This window comes from Callithrix jacchus, chromosome 4, assembly GCF_049354715.1.
Source record: "Callithrix jacchus isolate 240 chromosome 4, calJac240_pri, whole genome shotgun sequence".
Classification (NCBI taxonomy): domain Eukaryota; kingdom Metazoa; phylum Chordata; class Mammalia; order Primates; family Cebidae; genus Callithrix; species Callithrix jacchus.
The window spans coordinates 80,295,466-80,307,827 of NC_133505.1; the positions used below are offsets into that span (position 1 = coordinate 80,295,466).

At 38.8% G+C, this 12,362-nt stretch overlaps 1 protein-coding gene across 8 annotated transcripts in view; it reads right to left on the reverse strand.

Annotated features, from left to right (window-relative positions):
* The window catches only part of COL12A1 (collagen type XII alpha 1 chain), a 141,262-nt gene that overhangs the window by 36,330 nt on the left and 92,570 nt on the right, over nt 1–12,362 (reverse strand). For all 8 annotated transcript variants that reach the window (XM_035296143.3, XM_035296144.3, XM_035296142.3 and 5 more), the window contains 5 exons: nt 11,020–11,166; nt 10,151–10,267; nt 9,844–9,990; nt 9,234–9,308; nt 7,428–7,567 (listed from right to left, as the gene is read on the reverse strand). In XM_035296143.3, the coding sequence (XP_035152034.1) occupies nt 7,428–7,567; nt 9,234–9,308; nt 9,844–9,990; nt 10,151–10,267; nt 11,020–11,166 (626 nt within the window). The remainder of the gene's footprint in view (nt 1–7,427; nt 7,568–9,233; nt 9,309–9,843; nt 9,991–10,150; nt 10,268–11,019; nt 11,167–12,362) is intronic.

The following is a 12,362-nucleotide window of genomic DNA, read 5'->3' on the forward strand; positions in this document are numbered from 1 at the left end:
CGATTCCAAACGCTCTGGGTGGAGAGGATCCCTGCGGGCATAGCTGAAACCAGGACGGTGCAGCTCGGTGGGGGAGGTGTGTCTGCCATTACCGAGGCAATCCGCCCCTATTGAGATACACGCGCATTGCTGATGCAGCCTGCTGTTGCTGAGGCAACCAGCTACAACAGAGAGGCTCTGCCGCAGGGTGTAGCCAGTGGCAGCAGGGCGGAGAGCGCAGCAGCAGAGCAGAGCCTGCAGCAACAGGGCGAACCTCACACCAGCAGGGCAGAGCCTCGGCAGGCAAATAGTGACTAGACTGCCTCCTAGATGGGCACGACAGCATAATGGACACTCACAAAGAAACCCCCAACACCACTGTGACAGAGCATCTGAGGAAAAAAGGGTTTTTTTATGAGTTCTGCTGCAGCAGAATTAAACGTAGCAGCCTAACAGCCCTGAATGAACAACAAAGCTCACAGCTCAGCACTTGAGCTCCTATAAAGTACAGACTGTCTCCTCAAGCAGCTCCCTGACCCCTCTATATCCAAAAAACTGACATTTGTCAGGCATCATTCTGGGACAAAGATAGCAGAAAAAGAAACTGGTAGCATCCCTCACTGTCCTGCAGCTGCTATAGGTGCACCCCAGATAAGCAGGGCCTGGAGTGGACCCCAGCAGTTGTACAGTGGAGGGGCTAGTCTGGTAGAAGGAAAACCAAGTAAGAGAAATACTTCATCATCAACAACCTGGGCGTCTACTCAGAGACCCAATCGAAAAGTCAGCAACTACATAGAGAACAGGTGGATTAATCCACAAAGATGGGAAGAAACCAGCACAAAAAGGAGGAAAACACCCAAAACCAGAATACCACACCTCCTAGAAAGGACCAAAACTCCTCACCAGCAAGGGAACAAAGCTGGACGGAGAATGACTGTGATGAAATGACGGAATTAGACTTCAGAAGGTGGATAATGAGAAACTTTTCTGAGGTAAAAGAACATGTTTTAAATCAATGCAAAGAAACTAAGAACCTTGAAAAAAGATTTGAAAAAAGATTCGAGGAAATGATAACAAGAATGGATAACTTAGAGAGGAATATGAATGAACTAAAGGAGCTGAAAAACACAATACAAGAACGTTGCGAAGCATGCACAAGTTTCAACAGCCGAATTGACCAAGAAGAAGAAACAATATCAGAAGGTGAAGATCAACTTAATGAAGTAAAACGAGAAACCAAGATCAGAGAAAAAAGCACAAAAAGGAATGAACAAAGTCTCCAAGAAATGTGGGACTATGTGAAGAGACCTAACCTATGATTGATAGGTGTACCAGAATGTGATGAAGAGAATGAATCCAAGCTGGAAAATACTCTTCAGGACATTATCCAGAAAAATTTCTCCCACCTAGCAAGAAAGGCCAACACTCAAAAGCAGGAAATACAGAGAACACCACAAAGATATTCCGCAAGAGCAACACCAAGGCACATAATCGTCAGATTCAATAAGGTTGAAATAAAGATACTAAGGGCAGCCGGAGAGAAAGGTCGGGTCACCCACAAAGGGAAGCCCATCAGACTCAAAGCAGATCTCTCCGCAGAAACACTACAAGCCAGAAGAGAGTGGGGGCCAATATTCAACATCCTTACAGAAAAGAACTTTCAACCCAGAATTTCATATCCAGCCAAACTGAGCTTCAAACGTGAAGGAAAAATAAAATCCTTTGTGAACAAGCAAGTACTCAGAGATTTTGTCACCACCAGGCCTGCTTTACAAGAGCTCCTGAAAGAGGCACTATACATAGAAAGGAACAACCAGTACCAGCCATTCCAAAATCACACTAAATGCTAAAGAGCATCAACATAATGAAGAATCTACAACAACTAACAGGCAAAACAGCCAGCTAGCATCAAAATGGCAGTATCAAATTCACACATAACAATATTAACCCTAAATTTAAATGGACTAAATCCACCAATCAAAAGACACAGACGGGCAAATTGGATAAAAAGCCAAAACCCATCAGTGTGCTGTATCCAGGAAACCCATCTCACATGCAAGGATACACAAAGGCTCAAAATAAAGGGATGGAGGAAAATTTACCAAGCAAATGGAGAGCAAAAGAAAGCAGGAGTTGCAATTCTCATCTCTGATAAAATAGACTTTAAAGCAACAAAGATCAAAAGAGACAAAGAAGGCCATTACATAATGGTAAAATGATCAATACAACAAGAAGAGCTAATGATCCTAAACATATATGGACCCAATACAGGAGCACCCAGATACATAAGGCGAGTTCTTAATGACTTACAAAGAGACTTAGACTCCCACACAATAATAGTGGGAGACTTTAACACTCCACTGTCAATATTAGACAGATCAACCAGACAGAAAATCAACAAGAAAATCCAGGGCTTGAACTCAGACCTGGAGCAAGCAAACCTGATAGACATTTACAGAACTCTCCACCCCAAATCCACAGAACATACATTCTTCTCAGCATCACATCACACCTACTCTAAAATTGGCCACATAATTGGAAGTAAAGCACTCCTCAGCAAATGCAAAACAACTGAAATCATAACAAACAGTCTCTCAGACCATAGTGCAATCAAGTTAGAACTCAGAATTCAGAAACCAACCCAGAACCGCACAGCTTGATGGAAACTGAACAGTTGGCTCTTGAATGTTGACTGGATAAACAATGAAATGAAGGCAGAAATAAAGAAGTTCTTCGAAACCAATGAGAATGAAGACACAACATGCCAGAATCTCTGGGACACATTTAAAGCAGTCTCTAGAGGAAAATATATAGCAATAAGTACCCATATGAGGAGAATGGAGACATCTAAAATTGACACCCTATTGTCAAAATTTAAAGAGCTAGAGGAGCAAGATCAAAAAAACTCGAAACCTAGCAGAAGACAAGAAATAACTAAGATCAGAGCAGAACTGAAGGAGATAGAGACATGAAAAACCCTTCAATAAATCAGTAAATCCAAGAGATGGTTTTTTGAAAAGATCAACAAAATAGACAGACCACTAGCCAGATTGATTAAAAAGAAAAGAGAGAACAACCAAATAGATGCAATAGAAAATGATAAAGGGGAAATCACCACAGATTCCACAGAAATTGAAACCATCATCGGAGAATATTACAAAGAACTCTATGCACATAAACTAGTAAACTGGGAAGAAATGGATAAATTCCTGGACTCCTGTGCCCCCCCAAGCCTAAACCAGGAGGAAGCTGAAACTATGAATAGACCAATAACAAGGTCTGAAGTTGAGGCAGCAATTAAGAGCCTACCACACAAAAAAAGCCCCGGTCCAGATGGGTTCACAGCCGAATTCTACCAGACACACAAAGAGGAGCTGGTACCATTCCTTCTGAAACTATTCCAAATAATCCAAAAAGAGGGAATCCTTCCCAAATCATTTTATGAGACCAATATCATTCTGATACCAAAACCCGGCAGAGACCCAACAAGAAAAGAAAACTTCAGGCCAATATCCATGATGAACATAGATACAAAAATCTTCAATAAAATATTGGCAAGCCGAGTGCAACAGCATATCAAAAAACTTATCCATCATGATCAAGTAGGATTCATCCCGGGGATGCAAGGCTGGTTCAACATATGCAAGTCTATAAACGTAATTCACCACATGAACAGAACCAAAAACGAAAACTACATGATTATCTCAATTGACGCAGAGAAGCCATTTGACAAAATTCAACAGCCTTTTATGCTAGAAGCCCTCAATAAACTCGGTATCGATGGAACATATCTCAAAGTAATAAAAGCTATTTATGACAAACCAACAGCCAATATCATACTGAATGGGCAAAAACTGGAAGCATTCCCTTTGAAATCTGGTACTAAACAAGGATGCCCTCTCTCACCACTCCTATTCAATATAGTACTGGAAGTTCCAGCCAGAGCAATCAGGTAAGAAAAAGAAATAAAGGGCATTCAAATAGGAAAGGTGGAAGCCAAATTGTCTCTATTTGCAGACGACATGATAGTATACCTAGAAGACCCCATCATCTCAGCCCAAAAACTCCTGAAACTGATAAGCAACTTCAGCAAAGTCTCAGGATATAAAATCAATGTGCAACAATCACAAACATTCGTCTACACCAATAACAGACTTAAAGAAAGCCAAATCAAGAATGAACTGCCATTCACAATTGCTAAAAAAAAGAGTAAAATACCTAGGAATACAACTCACAAGGAACGTAAGGGACCTCTTCAAGGAAAACTACAAACCACTGCTCAACGAAATCAGAGAGGACACAAACAGATGGAGAAACATTCCATGTTCATGGTTAGGAAGAATTAATATCGTGAAAATGGCTATACTGCCCAAAGTAATTTACAGAATCAATGCTATCCCCATCAAGCTACCATTGACCTTCTTCACAGAACTGGAAAAAACCACCATGAACTTCATATGGAACCAAAAGAGAGCCCGCATAGCCAAGTCAATTCTAAGCAAAAAGAACACAGCAGGGGGCATCACACTACCAGGTTTCAAACTATACCACAAGGCTACAGTAATCAAAACAGCATGGTACTGGTACCAAAACAGAGATATAGACCAATGGAACAAAACAGAGGCATCAGAGACAACACAACATATCTACAACCATACAATCTATGATAAACCTGACAGAAACAAGCAATGGGGAAAGGATTCCCTAATTAACAAATGGTGTTGGGAAAACTGGCTAGCCATGTGCAGAAAGCAGAAACTGGACCCTTCCTGACACCTTACACAAAAATTAACTCCAGATGGATTAAAGACTTAAACATAAGACCTGGCACCATAAAAACCCTACAGGAAAATCTAGGCAAAACCATCCAGGACATAGAAGTAGGCAAGGACTTCATGAACAAAACACCAAAAGCATTGGCAACAACAGCCAAAATAGACAAATGGGACCTAATGAAACTCCACAGCTTCTGCACGGCAAAAGAAACAGTCACTAGAGTGAATCGGCAACCAACAGAATGGGAAAAAATTTTTGCAGTTTACCCATCTGACAAAGGGCTGATACCCAGAATTTACAAAGAACTCAAACAGATTTACAGGAAAAAAACAAACAAGCCCATTCAAAAGTGGGCAAAGGATATGAACAGACACTTTACGAAAGAAGACATATATGAGGCCAACAATCATATGAAAAAATGCTCATCGTCACTGGTCATCAGAGAGATGCAAATCAAAACCACATTGAGATACCATCTCATGCCAGTTAGAATGGCGATCATTAAAAAATCTGGACACAACAGATGCTGGAGAGGATGTGGAGAAAAAGGAACACTTTTACACTGTTGGTGGGAGTGTAAATTAGTTCAACCATTGTGGAAGACAGTGTGGCGATTCCTCAAGGCCTTAGAAATAGAAATTCCATTTGACCCAGCAATCCCATTTCTGGGTATATATCCAAAGGACTATAAATCGTTCTACTATAAGGACACATGCACACGAATGTTCATTGCAGCACTGTTTACAATAGCAAAGACCTGGAATCAACCCAACTGCCCATCGATGATAGACTGGATTGGGAAAATGTGGCACATATACACCATGGAATATTATGCAGCAATCAGAAATGATGAGTTCGTGTCGTTTGTAGGGACATGGATGAATCTGGAGAACATCATTCTCAGCAAACTGACACAAGAACAGAAAATGAAATACCGCATACTCTCACTCATAGGCGGGTGATGAAAAATGAGAACACATGGACACAGGGAGGGGAGTACTAAACACTGGGGTCTATTAGGGGGAAAAGGCGAGGGCCAGCGGAGGGTGGGGGAGCTGGGGAGGGATAGCCTAGGGAGAAATGCCAAATGTGGGTGAGGGGAGAAAGGAAGCAAAACACACTGCCATGTGTGTACCTACGCAACTGTCTTGCATGTTCTACACCTGTACCCCAAAACCTAAAATGCAATAAAAATTTAAAAAAAAAGAATATAACCATATTAAATTAAGACTATAACTAGGGTGAATTTTCACACTTCTTGGGTTGGATCAATGTCCAGAGGATTGAGGATTTGAAATTTAGTATAATACTATAAAAGAGGACATGTTTTGTTGATGAAATTTTTTGTGGTTTATTTCAAAATATCTTATTTTCATGATGCCACAATTATGATCAAACTGCCAAAATAAAGAAAAAGAAATAGGAAAGAAAAGGAGAAGTGAATCATTTTTTAAAAGCACATAGTCTCAGGAGGCCAAGGTGGGTGAATCACAAGGTCAGGAGATCAAGACCATTCTGGCCAACATGGTGAAACCCTGCCTCTACTAAAATACAAAAAAAATTAGCCAGGTGTAGTGGCGTGTGCCTGTATTCACAGCTACTTGGGAGGCTGGCACAGGAGAATCGCTTGAACCTGGGAAGCAAAGGTTGCAGTGAGCAAAAATCACGCCACTGCACTCCAGCCTGGTGACAGAGAAAGACTCTATCAAAAAAAAAAAAGTCTCTTGCTTTAAGGAGTCAATAATTTAAATAGAAGACAGTCACATGAATAGTGACAATACTAAGTGATATTTGTTGTAATGCAGCAATACAGACAAAATACTTCAAAAGCATGAAAAGTGTAAAGCCATCATGGGGCCTCACCAGAGGGGGCAGAATTTTAATTGGGTCTTCAAAATTACAGAATCCAAGAAATAGTTAATAATAGCTTGAATCCAATTATCAGAAAGTTCTGTGAACACCACCTAAAATAGTTTAGAGCTACTGGACGTGAGCGTTCCTAAGTCCATGGGAAGGTGCGAGGGCAGGGTGGGGGTGCAGTGTGGAGATTCTCAGCTTTGTACAGGCAGGTTATGGTTACACAATGATTTATCCTTTCAGACCTCTCAAGGAAATATAAACTTCTGTAAGTACTTCCGTACCACAAATATATTTGGAGTGATTTCAGAGCAAGATAATTGGTAGTTATCATTTTAAAAAAACAAATGAAATACCCTTTAGTTAAACAATGAACATTCTTCTGGTCATGGTAATTATCTGCAAAGTAATGATAAAGGCAGCAAGTTCCACACACCCACTCCAGTCACTGTTTATCACTGATTCTTCTAACTTCACAGGGAATGACAATCATGATGAATTTAATATCCAGAACTTTGGATGAACTTCTATAGAAATGTGTCATGGTTGGAAGTTTCAAGTAGGAAGTTAGAGTCAGAATCCCCTAAGTTCTCCAATAGGAATCTCATCTAGCCAAAGATAAAAACTAAAGGAACATTTATTTTTCTGTTTATTTATCAGTTACACCCAATTCCCTCCCAAAAATGCATAAGTAAAGGAGATAGCAAATAAGAGAAGGTCAAAACGAATTTATATTGAAAAGACTTTTTACTTAAAAAGTTCAAAGGAAAGGCAAGACGTCACAAATGAGTAGCCACTGGTGGAATGACACTCACCTGAATCCCAGCAGGACTGATTTCATCAAAGCCTCCCACAGTATTGAAGATGAATTTTACAACTTTGTTAAAATTATCATCCCCGATGCTCCAAGAGGCATCAGTCAAGAACACAATATCAGCCTTGGCCCCTTTGCATACTGCAAAAAAAAAGAAAACAGAGGAAGCCCCAAATCTCATGAATTCTTTCATTTAAATGATATCACTTAATTTTAATTGTAGTATAACATCTTGCTACTCCAAGTGTGGTTCTGCAGCAACAGTACTGCCTGGGAGGTTGTTAGAAATGCAGAATCTTGGGTCCTACCACAGATTTCCTGAATCAGTACCCACAGTAATGAGATGCCCAGATGACTAAGATGCACAATCATTTTGAGAAGCATTGGTCTAAATGACCCTCAACACCTGCTCTGGAATTATGCCATTTGTTTAGATCCACTATGCAAAGATACGATCTTACCTGATGGAACTCTTCAAGTAGTTTTGAACAATAAACAAGAGAAGAAATCAAACACAATGTCCAGAATTAAAAGAAAGCTATCAGTGGGTTTGGAGATTTGGAGTATAATTATTAAAGATTGATTTTATGCAAATAAGTCATGTTTAAATTTTAAATTAAGCCACTAGAATTATAGGTAGGGGAAAAGAGGAGAAAATAAAGAAATAGTTTTATTTGAATATCTAGACTTGGAGGCTAAAAAAAAATCCAAAAAAATTAACAAAAATTTCAGTTTATAAAAACTTAACAAATAAAAGTGTAACAACAACAGTGAACCGTAATGTAAACTATGGACTTTGGGTCGGAATGATGTGTTGATGTAGGTTCATCAGTTGTAACAAATGTACCACCCGGATGTGGGATGTTAATAGTGGAGGAGCCTGGGCGTGTGTGGGGAAGGGCAGTCCATCTGGGAGATGAAAAATCTCTGCATCGTCCCTGCAATGTTGCTGTGAAACTAAAACTACTCTAAAAAATAAAGCCTATTTAAAAAGAAAATAAACTTGTTTTTAAACCAAGATAATTTACTGAATTTCTTTTGATATCTCATTTAAAGGAACACATCATTTTACCCTACAATAATACACTTTAAATTTTTCATTTTACTTTAGTAATAGGTTTAATAAAGATGTGACATTCTACATCCTTCTAGGATAAAAGAAAAATATATTTAAAATCTGAAATGCTTTCTGTTAAATGCTGGAACCAGCATATGAGAAAAGAATAATCCAGTGGTTATTTAACTTAAATTTGATTTGATAAAGTGCTAAAGACTTGCCCTCAAGTGCTGAGAGACTAACCTTAATAGATGAGTATGTCATTTTACCAGTTCACTGCAAGTTACAGTTATCTTTTAAACTCTGGTGAATGGAAATTTTTTTGGTTTTGTGTAGTCCAGGGAACTTCTCAGGTTGGACGCCAGGAATTTTAAAGCCAACAGCCTCAGGGCTTAGGTTGCAAATATAGCCAAAAGGGTTCAACGTGCTTACTGATGCCAGCAGCTAGCAGAAAGAAAAGTCCACCATATAACTATGGATCATGGAAGACCTGAATCTGTAAAACTGAGGAAAGAGACTTCCAACTGAAGAGCTGGAATAATTTATGACTGATTTTATTCACACCAAAATGTGCCCAGAGATGAAAAGAAACAAATTACTGGTTATCTTTTCTTTGATTCTAAAAACTCTTCGGGAGCAATAATAAATCAGAAATGTTCTATATCGATTGTAAATGATGCACATGCAGCATAAATAAGAAGTCTATAACTCCCTATCAGCTGAATGTATTGCCTACTTAGCTGTACTTACCATCCCGGGCTGGTGGAATGGTGGGAGGGGGAGGAGGTGTAGGTGGCTCTGTAGGGGCTTCTGTTGGTTTTACAGCTAGAATTTAAAAATAATAATTAGAAAAACACAGCATGTACACATTTGATATCCCAGAAAGTAAATTTTAAGAGCAATTTAAATCCTGGATGCCAAATCATGTTTTACAAAACAAGGCACCACTGTTGTCAGTACTGACATACTGGGAATTCTATTCCATCCAAATTTGATGTCATTGGTAATCATTCAACATCACTACAGCTACAGAAAATAAAGATCAAAAGGGAAAATGTAAGGCCTTCAGACAGGGTCAAAGAGCAAGGTTCACTAATAAGAATTCACCTTCTCATTGTCAGCGAGAGCCATCTCTTGCTCCTATTTAGCCCTTCCTCAAAGTAGCCCCAACTCTATAACAGGGACAACTTACAATTGCTACAGAAAAAGGTCCTGAGCCAGCTTTAGACTCCTCCATCATCCCATCATTTATTGCTACCCCTGGGAGAGGTACCTGCACAGGATTCACTTAAGTCTTCCTTACCTAGAGCATTCTATTCTAAAGCCTTATGAAGGCTTTCCAGATTCCTCAAAAACTTACTGGTATGTTCTTTAACAAAGACTCCTGGTCCCTCGAGATTTGGTGTCTGCACAAAAACAGTGACACCATAATCAGTGTCTGGTGAAAGGCCAGTGAAGCAGTGACTGGTTTCTGATCCACGCACTGTAATTTCTTGTCCTCTGGTTCCTGATTATAACAACAAAGGAAAATGCCAGTGTCATCATCAATTATGTTTAAAGACAATTTTATATATCACTGTTATAAACAAAATGGCATCTTGTTCACTGAAATTTAAAAGGTTTCCACTACATGCTCCAGTTCATTTTTTTCTTTTGTATACACATACCATCTGCAGGGCTTAGTTTTAGTCTGTAGGATGTGGCTGCCCGGTGAGGTGACCATTTGACACAGAATGTATCCCACCCAATCTGGTAAGTTTTCAGATCTGTTACATTTAAATATACTACAAAATAAAGAAAGAAAGAGATTTATTTTGTAAATTAAAGCAAAAAAAGGTGTACTTTTAATCATAATGCCATTTTAAAACTTCCACTGTGGCTGAAAAAAAGTTCAAAATCTTAATAGTTTCCTTATAAGAAACATACATGAACCGTATTTGAAAACTGTTGTACTGCCAAAACTTTAGACCCCCTTTTCCATCACTGATTTTCAAGGTCAGGAAATTCCAGAGTCTCTCTCAAAACTAAGAATTTCAAAAACAGCTTATGGAAAACAATTTTTAAAAATTCTAAAAGGCTATCTGCTAAGTGGATAAATAATTATCAAAGTAATGGTAACATTAAAATATGTGTACTGAATCATTAATAATGATTCAACTATTGTCATTAAATCAATGGATTTAGGTTAATATATATCTTAATATCAAATGTCAGAAAAACTAAGTAGCACCACAGTTCTCATTTTGCAGGTCATTCATGGATTAAATAACAGTTTCTATAATTTTTATCTTTTAAAATTCAAAATACAATACTTTATGTGAAATACACATAAATTTCTCATTATATGCATTTTTATATACTTAATTATAATATTTATGTATTTGGATCAGTATTTTGTCTAACCAGACACAAAATAGCCTGCCTATATAATGCTGAGGAAACATGTATATGTTCAGAAATAGTAAAATTAAAACAGGCTGACCTGATAATTCCTACTATACTTTTTCTTACAACCATGAAAATATCCATGACTCACATGTAGTGCCTTGATCTGTCAAGGGAACACTGAGTCCAGAATCATATTGAGCATAAACATTCACATCGTAGGTGGTGCTGGGATTGAGGTTGTGTAAGGTGTATGATGTTACTTCTCCAACAAAGGCTTCCATGGGCTCATTGGAACCTTTATTAACAACCACAAAAATACACGGAAACATGCCATCACTAGCATGAAATTTTGCTTAAAATTAAAGATCTTATAGTCAAAGGATAGTATGAACACCATTAATTCCATAGTCCTCATGCATTTACTCACTGAAACACATGCTACATTACATAGTAAATATAAAACTGTAAGCAGAGACTGAATTCTTCACCCTCCTATTCTCAAAGTATAGCACAGTACCTGGAATATAGTAGGTATACAGTCAATGTTTCTTGTTTTTGTTTCTGTTTTTGTTTTTTTGAGACAGAGTTTCGCGCTTGTTACCCAGGCTGGAGTGCAATGGCGTGATCTCGGCTCACGGCAACCTCCGCCTCCTGGGTTCAGGCAATTCTCCTGCCTCAGCCTCCTGAGTAGCTGGGATTACAGGCACGCGCCACCATGCCCAGCTAATTTTTTGTATATTTTTTAGTAGAGACGGGGTTTCACCATGTTGACCAGGATCGCCTCAATCTCTTGACCTTGTGATCCACCCGCCTCGGCCTCCCAAAGTGAGGTGGGATTACAGGCTTGAGCCACCACGCCTGGCCAATGTTTCTTTAGAGAATGAATTCTCAAACTTCTTTTTCAAGCCCTACTTTGCCAGCATAGTGTTTTGCATACAGTAGGTGTTCAATTGACACTTTTTTATTTATTGTAGAGACGATCTAAGAATTTCTATCTTGGACCTCATTCCACATATTTTGGCTACTAAAAGTCCTTAGTTACCAGCCCCACTTTCTTTATCAAGTTCTCTTTCTATTTCTTTTTTTTTTTTTTTTTTTTAATTTTTTATTGGATTATAGGTTTTGGGGTACATGAGCAGAGCATGCAAGACAGTTGCGTAGGTACACACATGGCAGTGTGCTTTGCTTTTCTTCTCCCCTTCACCCACATTTGGCATTTCTCCCCAGGCTATCCCTCCCCACCTCCCCCTCCCACTGGCCCTCCCCTTTTCCCCCCAATAGACCCCAGTGTTTATTTCTTAAGAAGGTTCACATTCCCCAAAACCTATAATCCAATAAAAAATTAAAAAAAAAAAAAAAAAGAAAGTTCACATTTTATTTCCTTTCTCTTGCCTTCTCTCTTTCATTTTTTTCTAGTTCACACCCTTCCTAGCTATATGGGAGATACCCTAACAAATTTGGTACAAAGAGCATTTTTCTTCCAGTTTTACT